General features: G+C 51.4%; 1 protein-coding gene across 2 annotated transcripts in view; it reads right to left on the bottom strand.

The window, feature by feature from the left end:
• DPYSL3 (dihydropyrimidinase like 3) overlaps positions 1-17,075 on the bottom strand; it is a 25,680-nt gene continuing 8,605 nt past the window's right edge. For both annotated transcript variants that reach the window (XM_030229306.2, XM_050979747.1), the window contains exons 2-14: positions 13,111-13,199; positions 11,418-11,602; positions 10,234-10,398; positions 9,978-10,039; positions 9,509-9,589; positions 8,362-8,430; positions 5,813-5,933; positions 4,995-5,151; positions 2,621-2,762; positions 2,099-2,269; positions 1,359-1,538; positions 658-820; positions 1-194 (exon numbers count right to left, since the gene is read on the bottom strand). In XM_030229306.2, coding sequence (XP_030085166.1) covers positions 106-194; positions 658-820; positions 1,359-1,538; positions 2,099-2,269; positions 2,621-2,762; positions 4,995-5,151; positions 5,813-5,933; positions 8,362-8,430; positions 9,509-9,589; positions 9,978-10,039; positions 10,234-10,398; positions 11,418-11,602; positions 13,111-13,199 — 1,674 coding nt within the window. In that variant the 3' untranslated portion in view covers positions 1-105. The remainder of the gene's footprint in view (positions 195-657; positions 821-1,358; positions 1,539-2,098; positions 2,270-2,620; positions 2,763-4,994; positions 5,152-5,812; positions 5,934-8,361; positions 8,431-9,508; positions 9,590-9,977; positions 10,040-10,233; positions 10,399-11,417; positions 11,603-13,110; positions 13,200-17,075) is intronic.

The following is a 17,075-nucleotide window of genomic DNA, read 5'->3' on the forward strand; positions in this document are numbered from 1 at the left end:
TTGATTCTTCAGAACAGGTTTATTTCTTTTCATTCTTCAACACCAATGTACCATTTTTCTTCCTTTGCTTGAACAGGGGTTTTGTTTCCTCCTCAGCCAGGACATTTAGCTCAGGGAGGTGATGTTGGAGCGGCCTCCCGGGGGTGCGACAATGCGCTTGCTTGCTGAGCGCATGCCTTCATCAACCTGGGTACCTGGGATAGGATGAGACAGTACAAAGGGAACGGGGAAAGTAAAGTTAAGAGCATCTTCTTCACAGGACTGAGCAGTCAGGCAGCCTGGAGTCCTGCCAAGGCCCTCCAGAGGCTACCTACTGCAACCCGCTCCCTCTCCAACTCCAGTAGCAACTCAGAGCCACAGCAGCTTTAAAGTCTCTGCAGATGCTTTGTGAAGAGACCCACACAGCAGGAACAGCATTGGATGCTGTGCTGGCCTCCATGGCCACGGTGGCCTCCAGGTAGTCTGCCTGGCTACTCCTATAAGGTGCAGCTCCAGCCATGTCCTCTAAGGGACATACAGCATCTTGCCCTGCCATCATCCACTCTTGTGCATACCTTGCTGCAGGCCACCCCTAACTGCCCTTTGCCTCAGGCCAGGGACAGAAACATATGGCCAGTGGCTCTGCCCCCTCCCAGCCCAGCCACAACATGTATTCACCTGACAGGCTGAATCCAGACTGATGGAGATTCCTGACGGGCGGTGTCTGACGTGTGGGGGACCCCCTAGTTGACCCCGCAGGGGTGCCCCCCTTGGGGGTGGCGGTCAGGTCAAACACGGGTCCGTCATACAAGCCCCGGGGCACAGCATGCACCTCGGCCATCTGTCACCAGAGAGAAGAGGACAATGACACTTCTCTGAGCCCAGGGAACATCAAGCTCCAGCCATCCACCAGCTCCTCAGTCCCCCTGCAGAAGGGGGGACATTGCTACGTACTCTAAGTCCTGCAGCACTGAGGCCTGGCACAGCCCCACGGCCCTGCAAGGTGTGCAGAGCCAGTGCAAGAGGCTATCACCGTGATGGGGTTTATGCTGCACAAATCAGGCAGGAGAAGGCGATTTTGGCCAATCTCTTCCTTTTAAACAGTGTTTCCCTCCAGACTCCTGCTGCAGCAGGACAGGATGAGAAGAGACATTACCACTGCTAACCTTAAGGAGCATCTGTCTCCACCATGACACATCACTAACACAAAGGGCTCCCTATCCAAGCCTCAGTTATTTTGTATATTCAAAATACAACAGCAATTTGCAGCACTGCTTACAGGGTCCAGCAAGAACAGTAAATGAAAACCAAGCAGTTATTGAGGGCAATTTGGCCTACCAATAACCCAGCTCTGTCTCCTGGCATCCCCACCTCCTCACCTTCCTCCTGGCTTTGATGCGCTTGTAGACGTAGTCAGGGAAAGGGCTGCTGGGCAGGAATCGTCCAGTCCCCTGGGTCACATGCAGGTTGCCATCCTCCAGCATGATCTTCCCCTGGCATATGACAACCAGTGGGGCCCCACGGAGCTCCATCCCCTCAAAGATGTTGTATTCAGCCACCTGCAGCAACCCCAGGATGATGGTCAGGAGGGACAAGAGCACTGCCTGCCCACTCAGGGTGGGTCAGTCCCCACACCTCACTGCTGGAGTCACCAATGCAGGCAGAAGACACCCCTAAAGCCTTGCATGCTCAGAGGCCTCCTGTTGCTCACTAGCCCATCACAGTAAAAGCCCACCAGAGTTCCCAACATGAACCAGGACCTGCTGGTTTGAAGCTCAGTGTGAGGAAGAACTCCCAGAGCAGACAAAGGCAGGACTTAGGCTTGAGGTAAGGCACAAACAAAGCACTGTGGCAATGCCAGGAAAAATATTTGTGCCTGGAAGAGGAACCAAGGTAAGGAGAAATGTGTGTCTTTCCAGTTGCATAGGCCATGGTCAGGAGAAGAATGCTCAAGCAGTGTGAAAAAAGGCCCATGTGCCTAGGGCCCAGAGCCTGGTCTCAGTCCCTCCTCCTCAGAGCCAAGCAGCACAGTACCAAGCTCCCGGCAGCCAGGCGACCTTTCTACAAAACTACTCACACACCACCCTCCAGCGTTCACACAGAAGAGCAGAGGACTTACAGACTGATGGGTTTTTGCTGTGATGATTTTTACTGCATCAGGATCCCATATAACCAGATCACTGTCGGATCCCACTGCTATTCTCCCTTTTCGTGGATACAGGTTGAAGATTTTGGCAGCATTAGTGCTTGTCACAGCCACAAACTGGTTTTCATCCATCTTGCCAGTGGCCTGCACACACACAAAGAGAACTAAGTCCATCTATGGGGAAAGGGTGAGTAAGAGCCCTGGGAAGCACCATCCTCACTCCCACACAAGGTGCTGGCTGGCTGGGCCCAAGCTTCTGAGGCTGATCTTACTAGCTAGTGCCAGACAGACCAAGAACTGGAGGCACAGTTACAGCTTCTGGATGTTCACCCCAAGCCTGTGACAACCATCTCTCCTGCCCCAGCTTGATTTGACTCTCAAAGCCAGAGAGGGAACAAGCTGGTGCGCAGCTCTACGGGGCAGTAGCATGGGTGTGTGAGATGGCAACCAAAACCAACTCTTCCCACTCTGCCCCTTCCCTGGCTGGACTCTCACCACTGCTTTGTCCCAGATGACAGACATTCGTTCCTCTATGCCATTGGTTCCTTCTGGGATTGCTGTGAAGTTGTCTTTTCCAATGGCTTTCTGCGCGGTGCTGAAGGTACAGTGGGCACTTCCTGACACCTGCAGATCACCACTGCACAGGGTGGAACAAACCCACTGTCAGTCGTTTGCAGTCAGACAGCAACAGAGACATGAGGGATATGGATTTTCTCTGGCACAAGCTCAGTTTTTTACTCTGCACCCTCATTCCCACATTCCCTCAGCCTGAAGACTTCCACCTGACCCAGCCTCTGGGGCAGCTGTGTCACATGGGGGCAAGAGACCTTGGCCGAGCTGTGCCACCCACCTGAGCACAGACAGCATCAGTACAAAAGAAAAGCCAACAGCTCAGGTCCTAGGGAACAGGGCGATCTTTGTGTCAGGCCAGATGTCCTTTCATACTGAACCCCATTTCTGGCAGTTTGTCAGGTCTGCTTGAGAGAACCCTTCTGCCACAGAGGGAGGAAGAGGCCCCTCTGCTCCAGGGCTGTCTCCCAGTTGCACAAGCCAGCCCTTGCATTGTGCACTGCCAGCTCCTGCATGCTGAGGGCTGGCACAGTCCTCCCCCACCCTGTGAAAGCCTGCTGCAATGGGATGGAAGGAGTTTGGACTGCCCAGAAGCAGCTCTATGCAGGAAGCCCAGAAATGCTACACCCTCTGCCCAAAGGGCTACCTGGACAGATGAGATACCCTGACCCATCCTGCTCCTAGGAAATAGGAAAGGCCAGCGAGCTGCCCACAGACAAGGCAGGGAAAGCAGCTGTCCATGGCTCCCTGGAAGTCACCCAGCTGCTACTTGCTCCTCAGGTAACATTGGACAGGCAGCAACTGGAAAGTCAATGCTGCCAGGCAAAAGGAAGCAGACCAAGGCAGGCCAGCTCCCAGCACTGCCTGCATGAGGCAATGGGCCTCAAGCACCTCGACAGTGCAGACAGTGACTCTCCTTGAGGCTGCAAATCTGCCCTAATCCACTGGTAATCTCCACCTTCCTCTGATCATTTCTGCTATATGTCTGATGAACTGTACAGACAGAGGCCCAGAATGGCGACACAACGTGCTTCCTGCTGGAGACAAACAAGCCATCCAGCCCAGCTGGAACCTCACAGTCTCTCCTCCTGCTGCAGCCTCAGAGAAAACGGTATGGCAGAGGTGTCAGGACAGACACCTATGAGCTGCAGGGACCAAGAATTGCTTGTGTCTTCTTTGAGGTCTGGGCTACATTAGAAGTGGAAGGTAAGGAGTAGAAAACCAATTCAGGAGCTGGGCTCACATTTCCTTGCTACTTGTTAAGACCTGCACCTATATCATACATCCAGTATGCACTGAGGTCTCTCTTGTTCACTGACAAATGAACACCTGATGTAAAATGCAGGGTAAGCTGCATACTCAGACTGCAAATGCACTGGCCCTTCTCTTACACACCGACACAGCATCTCCACTCTGGCACAACCCAGAGTCCTAACATGCCCTGCTGGAGACACCTCTTAGTGAGTCTTCATCCCTTGTTCACCTTGGTAGAGATGTTTCCAGCATCACTTCAAAGGATGTTTCCATTTACAATCCCCTCAGAATCAGCCACTCCCCTGGCTAACAGACCAGGCAGCACACGCACAACTGATGTACAAACATGGGCTGAGAGTGGAGAGGGATGGACACATGGCACACAGACAGAAACATGCAGTGTCCTCAGCTGCTGTGCTGGCCTTGCCAGTGAGAGAATGGAGTGTAACTGTGAAAGGTCGTTGCAAATTGCTGAAGTGCTTTTTTTTGTTTGTCTTTGTTTTCAAAAAATCCTTTTGTTCACCCTCTTGCCTTCAGGATGAAAAAATAACCTGCCATCCCAGGCAGATGTGCAGGAGCTGCTCCTGAAGGTCCTGCACTCTGCAGACTCTGCTACTTCTCACCTGTATAGGTGTGTGACTATATCTGCTTTGTATTTGACTGGGGTCCCCAGGAGCCTGTCTAAACTCTAACGCTCTCCATGTTGGTGCAGCATCGTGCATCATCATCCAGCATCCCAATCCAAGCATCCATTCCCCACTTCTCCAGCTCGGTGAATCCTTCCATTGACAAGTCTGTTTTAGCTTGTCCTCATTTCTCTGTCTTCTTCAGGGCTTTTAAAATGGTTCATGACTACTGGTATTTTTCTCATTAGTGATGTTAAGCTTAACATGTCCCCCCTCAACTTGAGGACAAACCAACATGGCTTGGAGTCAGAGCCATTTCATTACATACCAGTGAAGTAGTTCAGGCTGGACTAACCTCTTTCTTCCCCATCCAGAGTACACTTTCTCCTAGCAGTACCCCCAGCAGAGCTGTCACTCACCTGGCCAGGAGGGAGTTAAGGTAGTCAGGAGTGGTTGGATCTGGGCTCAGTGGCGGAGAGACCACAAATGCCGCAGCCTTTGCCCAGTTCTTGCTCCAGTAGTGTGTTCCATCAGTCCCTAGACTGGCCGTGATGGGCTCACCAAACACCACAATGCCTGCAGAAGGGCACAGAAAGAACAGTGTTTCAGTAGAGCCTGGTGGCATTCTCTGCTCCACAGCACTACTAACAGCCTGCAATGTCCTGAGAACACCCAGACCCATGCCATCACCATAGGGTCCTCCTGCTCAAGGGCACAAATCTTCATGCACCCCTTCACACCTCGTGGGGCAGGGGCGCAGAGCCCGCTGAACAGAGCCGTGCACATGCCTGAGCTTGTGGGGCATCTCTGTGCTCCAGCACCACTGACAAATGGAGCTCCAGACACCTGAAAAGGCACCCAAGCACTTCCAAGGGGCGAGCATTTCAAAGGGAGGCCAGAGCTCTACACAGCAGCTCAGCCCACATGCATTGAACAAGTATCCTCATTAAGCCCTTCAAGCTGCAAACTGTGGTGTTTAAAACATTGCTCCTACCTGTGCCCCACATATGGATGTTACCTGACAGGAGGTGGCTCCACGTGTCCTACTGCAGTGTCACCCTGCCCTTCACAAGTCAGGCAAACTCCTAAGCTATCTGCTCCCTAGAAGGGGAAGCACTAGACAGCACTTGAAGCACAGTGCTGATCTTGGCAAAATAACCACGAGGACACCAGGACCACATAATCCAGCATCCTGGTGGCAGCAGCAGGGCTGAGTGTAGCACCAGCTGCCACTCACCTTTCTTTCGGGCTTGTGAGATGAGGTCAGCAGCACTTCTGCTCATCACTTTAGTCACGTAGAGAGGACAGTTGGTCTGGCTGGCAATAGTGATGGCCCGGAAGACAGCTTCTGCTTCCAGCTGGAAGAGAGGATGGCACACAGCTGCAGAGGAGGACTGGCTGGGCAGGGAGGAGCCCCTGTTCTCCCAACACACCACTGATTGCTGCAGACACTCCGTACCCTCGCTTTTACCCTTGACTCCCCCAGGGCAGTTTCAGCAGGGAGACCTGAGGGGGGAAGCTTCCGTCTCCCCAGGGCCTGGCCCAAAGGCAGGCTACAGCAGCACAATGCCTGGCACAGGAGCACTGTCTGAACCCTGCTCAGGGGTCAGCAGAGCTGCATCTGCTGTTTTTTCCACTGCCTGGTTCCAGCTCTCACGACAGCCCAAGGAGCCCAGGGACTGTTGCCCAGCCCAGCTTGCAGGCTGCTGCCAGGCAGTGGGAAGGTCCACCCTTTCACAGCACTCCTCTGCTCCAGGCTGTCCTACAGCTGCAGCAGGTTTAACCAGATGTCCCGTGTCACCCCCATGGCAGGGTGCAGAGGGCTGCAGGGTGGCAGGCTGCTTGTGTTTGAGGCCTAGCCATACTGTAGTGCAGCTTCTGCTTATCCCAGCCGGCTGATAGCTGCCTCATTTCACTGTCCTGCTGTTAGTGGAGGGTAGATTTCCACCAGGAAGGATATCTTTGGAACATTACATCAGCCTGTGCTCAGCCTGAGCTCAGCCCCAGAGTTCCCCAAGTGTTTGCTCCACAATTTGGCCTCAAGTGTTGGCTTGAGAAAGCTCAAAACAGAAGCCTTAAAAAGACACAATGATCCAGCCCGCAGGGCAATGCCTGGGACCATGCCAGCCGAAATGTCCCAGGGCAGAGAAGCAGAGCACTGCATCCAGACACACATGCACTTCTACTCCTCTCTATTTGCTGCACAGTGAAAAGAGGTTTTTCTCTTCTTAAAGACTCTTTAAATAGAAATTTAAGCAATAAGTGATTTTTTTGTCACCATACTTATGGGCTATAGTAGTTGATGGGGTTTAACATTTGGACAGGAGCAAACAGCCATCACTGCATACCTTCAGAGCAGGTTACCATCTGGAGCTGCATCATCCTGCCCTACCAAGTCACCACCATCACCTGACAGAAGAACATGCCTTTAACCCCCACTGAGGTCCCTCCAGGACAGAAGAGAAGACCCACAGAGCCACAGACCACTCCCCTAATGCTTTGCCATCTGCCTGCAGGCTTTATGTGGTAGCCAGGGTCATTTGTGCTCCACCTAACATTTTCCAAGGAAGAGTATGTTCTGGAAGAAGGACACTGTTTATTTTCAAAGGCAATGAGATCTGGATTTGGCTGAATGCATAATATCTACAGCCTTGCACTGTTCTCACTTGCCTTATACTTTAATGGCATTTCAAGATCAAAAACCTAACAATGTTTTATTGGCCTTGGATGAGATCTGCACTGCTTATGGTAATAGGACAGTTCTCAAATCTGGGCACAACCACAGCTTCCCGTAATTGCACTTCAGCTTGCCAACTAGTGGCAACAGGTTAGAGTCATAAAAATAAGAGGGACTCTGAGCCATTGTGTTTGACATTGAGACTCTTCCCTGTACAGGAAAATGCTTTATACTCTTATATTTCAAAGAGAGCAAGTACTGTTATTACACTAGGCCATCTATGTTGTTACTAACCCAAAAACAGCTAACTTCCTACACTTTTAATTTAAGCCAACGGATTTTATTTCAGAAGAACCTGAAGTACAAATCTGTCCCTGTGCTGCCCAACTTTGCTACTGTACCAAATTCCTATTGTTTTCTTCTTTTACATGCTGTGGGAAGTCAAAGCACCTCTCAGCAGGGAGTTATGTGAAGGGAACCTATCTAAAATTAGACTCAACTCATATTAATGGACCAAACAGAAAAATCCATACAAGCTAAAATTAGAAGTAATCTCATTAGTGTTCTGACAATCATTTGTAACCAGGGAATTCCCCTTCTCTTTCCCTCCCACTCCTTCAAACAATGGCTTTGTCCATCTGCCTCTGAAACACACTTTAGAGACTAAGCAGATACAAAGGAGGAAAAGTCTGGAATCTGCCAGCACTTACATGTGAAAAGTGAATTCTAAAACTCGTCAGTAGATTCTTCTTAGGCTTCTCACACCTATGGAGTCACCTATGTAAGACAAATGCCCCCAAAGCAGCCTCAAAGACTGCCATGCAGACATTTTGGTTGATTGATTCCTTTCTGTGAGACTCAGAACAAGGGCTTCTGTCTCTGCTGGGCAACTCAAGCACTACTAAGAAATGTCTATCACAAACATGCACTCGCTGTTTCCTGGGCTGCTGATGAAAAAGACAGCAGTGCCTGTAAAAATGGATACCCCTGGATGTACACACACTCTCCCCTGCCCTGATGCTTGCTCGGCCCCACTGAACACGCTGAGCCTTACTGTGACTGGGAAAACTCTTCAGTGAAGCAAGGCTGAGCTGTCCTCTGCATCTTACCTCCTCAGGTCTGCTCAGCACGTGGCCTTCAGGGCCTGTTATTCCCATCTCCAACATCCTGGCTTGTTCCTAGGACATCAAAAGAACAGAGGGATATTACAGGACTGAAACTACTGACCACAAAAAAGTAGATCCCCTCTGTGTCAAGCCCTTCCCTTAGGACCTTCAACACCCTCTGTCATGTGGGACCACCAGGCATGGTGAGAGGCTGCTGTACCCTCAAGGGATTTGAAAGAGGAGGGAACATGGGGCAATGGGAGGGCAGACAATGAGTTAAACCACTTCAGTGAAACAAGAACAATGAAATGTGGCAACACAACAGGGCTACAAAACTCCCAATTCTCTCCAGTTTCCTCTCCAGGTCTGTGAAGTGCTACCAATTAGTAATTTTGGGGCATTTTATGATCAGGCAGGTGCTAAAATATAGAGATAAGCTCTGGTCAATACAATTTCTCTGACCACTCGGTTCTCATGTGAAGGAGCCATCCAACTGTGCACTGCAGCTCTAAAAAGTCCAAACAAAAACTACTTCTTGTAGTCTGAAAAGATGCTCAAAGAATGACGTCTTGGTTCATGCTCCTTAACTCCCAAGAACAAGAGAGAAAAAAAATCAAATAGTTGTAGTGCTTAACTGAGCAATGTCTTCTGTGTCTTAATGAGAGTCGAAAGCATTTGGACCTTCTGTCACCCAGCACCAACTACAACACAGTAGGCCAATACACACTACCCACTTGATCAGTCAACCACGTCCCACAGAACATCTGCCTTGTGAATCCAGCTTCATTAGCTACCTGTTTGCTTACAGGGAGAAAATCTCTCTTGCCAAGGCAGTTCTCAATGGACTTTTCCTCTCCTTGTTATGTGCAAGGCAAAGGTCTCTGCCTCTCCTCACTGAAGGCAGCTGTAGCAAACATATCCTACCTGATGGACACTCACTTCCATTTAGGTAATTGCTATGCACTATTTCAGATTTGCTTATGCACAAGGTATTCACAGCAAAAAATCTTGCGAACTTTGATATTGCTTCTGAACAGCAAAGATATCACCTTTGCACAAGATGTCTAGTGTCAGAGTCATTTTGCTAATGCCCCAGACCAAATCTGCCTGCCATATTTTCAGTTCTTGCATGCCAGAAGTAGTTAGTTACCTGTGCAATTATATCCCCGTTTTCTGCATGAACTTGAGCTATGGCACCTAGCTCTGCTAGGCAGCTGAAAATCTCATACAGCTAAAAGAGAGACAAGAAAAAAACATTAGTAAGCAGGCTGCCTGTGGCCCTGCCACCCCTCATGGCCCTTCCACCCATGGCCCTGGCAGCAGCAGGACCCAGTGTAGCCATGCCAGGCAGAGCTCTGGCTGTGCAGAGACCAGCTCTCTGAAGGATGCAGTCACCAGCAGATGTTCTTGGTGATCTCCACACTAGACCTGTGCCTCCACCTGGCAGTGCGGGAGCCCAGCCAGCCCACAGCACAGCCTGGAGCAGCTATGCACAGGCAGCCAGGGTAGAGGTGAGGAGCAGCAAGTACCAGCCTTATGAGCTGTCCTATGCCCACCATGGCTGTCATCCTGCACTGCTCCTTGAATCAACACAACCACCATGGTGCAGGGGGTCTCACCTCAGTGTTGGACATCTGGTACAAATCCTTGTAGGCCATATACACCATGAAGGAGTTAACACCTGGGGCAGGGCAGAGGGGAGAGAGAGGTGAGCTGGGTAAGTTAGGCTGCCTGCTCTGGCCACCCTCCCCATCAGCCACCCTCTGGGGCACAGCTCCTGCTGGCAGCTCTGCAAATCCCCGCAGGCACCTCTTGTCCTCCCTGGCCAGGGGACAGGGCTGGCCAAGGCCAGGCAGGGAGCCCCAAGACACAAACCTTTCTCCTGGACCATGGTGTGCAGCTCCTGCCGGACGCGGTCGCTCCAGTGGGGGATGTCCACGTGCAGGGCGTAGTCGCAGCAGGCCTTGCCATCAGCCCACTCCCGCCACCGCTCCAGCGCCTCGGCCAGGCTGGACTCCGGCTCTGGCACCACGTGATCCACTGCAGGGGCACAGCAGAGCAAGGGCTGGGCAAGGGCTCCCTTCCCAGCCTGCCCATGCCACCGTGGCCTGGCAGCTCCACCACCCCAGGCTGGCCTCCTCAACAGCCTCAGGGCAGTCCACCTTCACAACATGCCTCGGCTCCTCAAGTGCATTTACTGGAAGTGCACAGAGCCTTTGTTTAATGGCCTCTGGCATAGGATCAGGGGTTTTTACACTCAGCTTCTGCTGAGAAACTGTCTGAAAGCTGAAGAGCCTTGTCTTTCCCCATCCCCACTCCCACCCCATTAGCACACAGCCTCCTGCCACACTGCAACACTAATGCATCTTTTATTGCACAGCATGGAATCTCCACACCTTGCCACAGACCATTTCACAAAACATTTTTTTTTTTGGCACAGAGGAAGGAAAAATGTTGGGGGGAGGACAAAGAATTTAGCCCTTTATTGGAAGGATCAACACTTGCTCCTGCATCCCAAGAAACCCGTCAGTGCAAACAGCAGCAACCACTGCACAGGACAACACCTGGACCTCAAACCAGTGCACAGCCATAGCATCCTTCAGGGAAGGACCTCAGAAATCCCTTTCCTTTTTCGCTAGCACTATTCATTTTTGAGCAGTGTGGGATGCCAACACACTGCTCTGCTCCTCTGCTCAGAGCCATCTGAGCACCATGCTGCCCTACTGTTATTTAACAGACAAGTTATGCCATTGCTCCTTTCTGAGGGTCCCAGAGGCAACAGTGGCTGCAGACAAGCACTGCAGAACCCAGGATCTCCAAGGCCAAGTTGTCCTGTGCACATCTCCTGTCCTATCATTTCATCATTACAAAGGATCAAAAGATTCATCCCAATCCTTACTCCCTTGAGTGCATTGTCAGAGATCACAGAAAGTATGAATGCATTGTCATGGGCTTTGAAAACACAGAAGACTGAGAAAAGCACATAAAAAATAAAGAACTGGGTGACCTTGCAGGAGTGCTGGCTGGTGTCATGCACAGGCCATGCCTACTGCACTTACTAATCATGGTGGTTCCACCAGCCAGAGCTGCTTTTGTTCCTTGGAAGAAATCATCCACAGAGGTCATTCCCTTGTATGGCATCTGCAGGCGAGTGTGGACATCAATTCCTCCGGGGATCACCATCTTCCCATTGGCTTCTATGGTTTTGACCCCTCCAGGAACAATCAGGTTGTCTCCAATCTGCCTGATAAGATCACACCAAGATACTCTCACAAAGGAAAACCTGCCGAAACTTATCTCTCAACAGCTCAGCCAGGGACTGCCAGGTAAGCTCCCTGCCAGCAGGAACACCCCACTCTGTCCTGCTCCCAGACACAGGCTCACTCCACTCTGCAGCAACATACAGGATTGTCTGGCTTGCTTACACCCATGCTGTGCTTAGTCCAGGGGTGGCTGCCATCTGTCCAGCTGCTCTGCAGGTGACTTGGATGGCACCTGCTGCCTTGGGGCACACACTGGGTTGGGGTAGCTGGGGAGTATGCTCTGATGGCAATCTGCAGCATGTGGTGAGAACCTGCCTAGGACACCTCATCCCATACAGGCTCAGGAAACAGGCTGCAGCACGCATTTCCAGGGTAGCAGCTCCAACTGCTCACCCAGGGTGCATGCTCACAAAACCCGACACCAGCCCTGCTTCCAAGTGAGCTACACCCCTAATCTCTCCTGTCTCCCATCCTTCTGCCCACCTTAAGTAAGGATCAAGTCTGAGCTTACTCACAGATAAAGATGATTTCCACTGTAATGCCACAGCTGCTAGACCAGCTCAGGGCTTATCAGGGACTTGCAATGCTGCTCACAGCACAAAGTCCCAAGAGTGAAGGGACTCCTGGGACCTGGGAAATAGCTCAGCAAGTGTCCAGGCAGACAGGCTGCAGCCTGCTGGCCTTGTGGCACAACCTGCAAGCTCTGGGCTCCCTGTCTTCCCAAGAAGTGCACAGTTCCCCCCTCTCAGCTTGTCTCTTCTGTGACCCTGAAGGACAACTTTGCTATCAGCAGGGCCACACTGTAGTGAAGGCAGCTAAAATCACAAGTACCTAAAAATGTCTTCTGAAAACAAGAAATCTAGAGAGTTCCAGCATAAATGGAACCTAATACACAACTATAGTGCTCTGGACCCTGTCCTGTTTGAGCACAACTTGACATAGCCAGCCCTCCTGCAGGCCAAGTCACCTGAACCTCAGCATTCCCTTTTTCAGCCCCTGTTCCCTCAACCCCTTTATGTGTCCATTTGTTCAACTCAGCCTTCAAATCTCTTCCTTCAGAAATCCTACTTTCATCAAGCCTTTCTCAGTGCTCCTTGATAAATCAAGATTAAAGGTAAGTTGGTTTTAGTGGAAAACTTCTGATTTCCTTGGCACACTGAGGAGGTAAAAATGAGAAACAAATTCCATTTTTGCACTTCATTCAAGATGACTCACTTTGCAGGTTTTTTTCCCCCAGTGTAACAAAAATTCTGCGGACAGAACTGCTCACTTTACTGTCCTCACAGCAATAAATCAGCAGCTCTTCCCACTGCTTTTACGGAGATGAATCCATCACTAAAGGTTTTTAATTGCTCACTCTATTCTTTGCAGAATTCAAGTTTTACTGCTTAGCAAGTTGGGCACAAGACCGCATCCACAAAAAGCCAATAACCAGCCAACCTGAAGCTGGTTTAAGAGGAGATGAAGATAAGAGAAATTCAATACTTACTTTATGAGGCCATCCTCCACGTAAATGTCAGCATAGAATGACTGGTCATCATTGACTATTCGCCCTCCTTTAATAAGGAGACGATCACTCTGAAAAGGGAAGAGCACAGCAGCTGTCAGGAGCACATAACACACATGCTTCGTTCACTTTTGACTGAGAAGGTGGGCAGACACTGGAGCAGGTTATGGGAGGTTATGGATGCCCCAATGCTGGCGGTATTCAAAGCTGGGTTGGTTTAGTCCTTGAGCAACCTGATCTAGTGGGAAGTGTCCCACTAGAGGGGCTTTGGACTACATGATCTTTTAAGGTCCATTCCAGCTCCTTTAATATATTATGATTTTATGATTCTCAGCACTCTGTACAGGTGCTCTTCCACTGCTCACCTCAACCACCAATGCTGCAGAAAGGTCATTGGACCTGTGTTAACACTCCAAACAACAGTACAAGAGCAAGGATTGAAAATGTCATACTCCTAAAGCTGTTTCTAAGTGGGAGAGGGGCTGCCAGAAACGCCACCGAGGCAGACTGAGCACAAGGGAGAGTCACTGGGGACACAGCAAATATGCTTCGATAAAATAGAGAGAGAAGTCAAAAGCTTCCTATGCTGGGACATTATGCACATAACTTGCAGGCATCATGAGCCACACACCAGCATTTAGAGTAAGTTTGTACTAAGGGCATGTCTCTAATGATATCATGTAAAGTAAGTTGCATTAAAGAAGACAAGTTACTCTCTCCTCTGTTACCACCTTTCAAAAACCACCAACAGGACAGGCAACCAGCTGCTAACCTGTCACTCTCCTGCTGAGCTTGGGATAATGCTTCTGAGGCATTTCACAGGTCTACACAAAAACCAGGAGGCACTGGACTGCACTCCAATCTCATGATTTACCACCTCTTCTGTTCTCCTTTCTATTGACCAAAATGGCCAGCAGCAGACACCAGAGGAACACCCCAACCAGAACTGTCCTTACGCTCTTCCTGCATTCACAGTTTTGGACCAGACAACTCAGTATACACTGATGGGAGAGGATGGGCACTGTCCTGTGGGGAACAGACCCTGTCCAGAGGAACTGGGAGGGCTGAGGTCCTGCTCTTCTACCTACCTCTACCTGCACAAGTCTGCACAAGCAGCTGCAGGCAGTACAGGGGCAAACCTGATCTCACATATGCCTGCCATGGATGCAGGTGACATAGGCTGACTGCTGTGCCAGAGAACATGTTGTCTACTTGACTGCTTAAAACACCTCCAACAACTCTTCAGCTCTTAATCACACCTTACGTTCCTCTCTGTTGCCCCTGCTGCCCACAGCCCACCCAGGTTTTGGCATGTAAATACACTCCCTTTCTACAGTGTGAGCCTGGACAAGGGCCGACCAGAGCCTTCAGCAGGGCTCACATGCCAGCCTCACCCTGTGATGCTCTGGCATGGTTAATTGCTCTGCAGGGAAATGGGTTTGCTGTCCACCCGCCACCCTTGGGGCCATTTCTGAAGTATCGCCACCATGGTGGGAATTTGCAGCTTCCTTTCTGTCAACAGAAAGATGCAAAGAATACTCCTGCACCACGGCAGCAGCCAAAGCCCAGAGCCCCGCGTGCGTTTTTACAGCAATCTCATGCACACGCAGCGCAGACAAAGGAACTGGGTGGGGAAAGGAGGGGAGCGCCGGCGCGCTCAGCCCCGCCGCAGCTCTGCCCGCCGCGGGCTGCCCGCGCTGCCCCCCGGCCCTGCGCACGGCCGGCACCCCCGGCAAGGGGCATCTTCCCTCCCCGCCCGGCACGGCCCACCGGGAGCCTCTCCTCCCACCGGGAAAAGAGCTCAGCTGAGCTGCTCCCGGTTCTCCTGCCACTCACCGTCCTCTCCAAAAAGCAGACCGGGGGTCAGCTCCGCTTCTTCCCTGACCCGAGCTAACACATCGGGCAGAGGTGTGCCCAAACTGTGCTAAGGGGGGCCTGGAAGCAAGGGCACGTCACAGCCCCCACGCACAGCTCCTTCAGACATCCCGCCCTCCATGAGCACACAGCGATCCTGATCTTGACCAGCGACCTGGGGACCACAGCCACGTCTCCCTGGGGACCAGAGCCACCTCTCAGGAGCAGCTGAGGCACAGGGACAGCTGCTGTGCGCTGGCTTGGCAGTCCCAGGTGCTTGGGCCAGAGCACAGCTGAGCCACGCCTCTCCCCATGGGGCACATGCTGGACGATGCTCAGCTTTGGGGCTGAGGGCCCTGAGCACAGACATGATAACAAAAACATTCTCCCTGCCCAGATCCACTAACAGCCCTCCATTGTTTTTGTCTTGCCCTCTCCAACTTGCTTTCTCGAATTCCTGGAGCAGGTTCTCACTAGAGTGCAGGAGCATTAGCAAATACTGATGCTGGCCTGCCCTTCCCTGCACATCAGACCGGAGGAAGCCAAGGGAGTCAGGCAGAGGCGGCACAGGTGCAGGAGACTGTAACATTGACAATTACTGAACAAAGTATTGATATGAGCTCAAGAAATATGCCTGCTCCACAGTCACAAGAGGTCATTCTGTGGCAGTGTGAAGGGCTGCTCAGTGCTAACTCTGTCAGTACACAAAATTGAGAGATCCACAGTGGCTGAAGCACAAACAAGGAATCCATTCAGGAGATCAGGCGCTGCTAGAACCCACCGTGCCCACCCAACAGTGAAGGGACTGCACCAGCACCCACCCATTAACTGCAAGGAAAAAAATGCAACTAAGTTCAATACGGAAAATTCAAATTACATGCCCACAGGCTCTGGCATCATTCAGGAGTGCACCCAGGTGTCAAGAGACAGGGAAAGAAGAAAGGAAGAGAACGAAGCAGTTATGAGGAAATGAGTCTGACTTAAAAGCCAGGCTTCTTCAGTGCATGCTACCAGAGCAGCCCCAGACCACAATAAATGCACTGTTCCCATATCATGGCTCACTGTGTCTCTGTACACCCACCACAGCTCTTACCAGCCAGTGTCAGGCTGTGTCATCAGCCTCTGAGCAGAGGGAAAAGCCCTCCTGCAGCAGGAGCCATGGGGCCCGGCCAGGGAGGGAGGAGCCAGTGCCCAGCACAGCCTTTGGGCAAAGGGCTCCAAAGCAGCCGTGAGCGGGAGATGCTGCGCTGGCCGTGGCTGCAGGCGGCCCTGCCTGACCCTGGCACTGACCTGCTGACCTCCACCGCTGACAGCACCTCCAAAGCAGCCAGTGACGGCTCATCTGCCACTGGTGTGATGCCTTCTGGTGCCTTCAGGCACAAGAGATGCCTACGAGGCCAAGCCTGGAGCTTTCCCTCCAGCACAGCTCCACCAAAACCTGCCAGATTAACCACCAGCCCTCCACACCTCTCCATGCTGGTAAGCCTTTATGCAGAACTCTCCCTGTCTCTCTGCCTGTTTGTATTTGGGATCAAGCTTTCAAACCTATTCCCCATTCCCTCAGGCCCACACTCTGCTCCTGATGCCCTTAAGCATCATCTGGTCATTTTGAGATCCCAAAGTATCAGGTGGTCTTCAGAGCAATACTGCAGAAAGAAAGGCAGGCCGCACTTCCAGAAGGCTGCTGAACCCAGCCAAGAACAGTGCTCACCTCATTTACAAAGCACAAGGGCATAATTAGGAGAGCACAGAAGCAGGTGTATGGTTTTACTGCTTTTTCCCTTGTAAAAGCAGACACACTAATTGCAGAGGTGTTTCATCAGAAGTTTGTTTCTTCCTTACTAATGCATCACACAACAGCATGGAAGAATCCCTGGCTAGTGTCATAGGGAGAGATAGCTGCCAGCTACGCTGTGATTCCCTACGGTTTGAGGCTTAGAAATTACATATTGACAGCTACCAGTTCACCAAAACCTGTCTAGTCAGTAACTGAGGCCTTCTTCCCCATGTGTAGCTGAAACACCATACTGGCCAACACCATACAGACCTCCTTGTTTTAAGAGGTGGCAGAGACATCACAGAGATGATGTCTG

This window comes from Serinus canaria, chromosome 13, assembly GCF_022539315.1.
Source record: "Serinus canaria isolate serCan28SL12 chromosome 13, serCan2020, whole genome shotgun sequence".
In the NCBI taxonomy this organism is placed as follows: Eukaryota; Metazoa; Chordata; class Aves; order Passeriformes; family Fringillidae; genus Serinus; species Serinus canaria.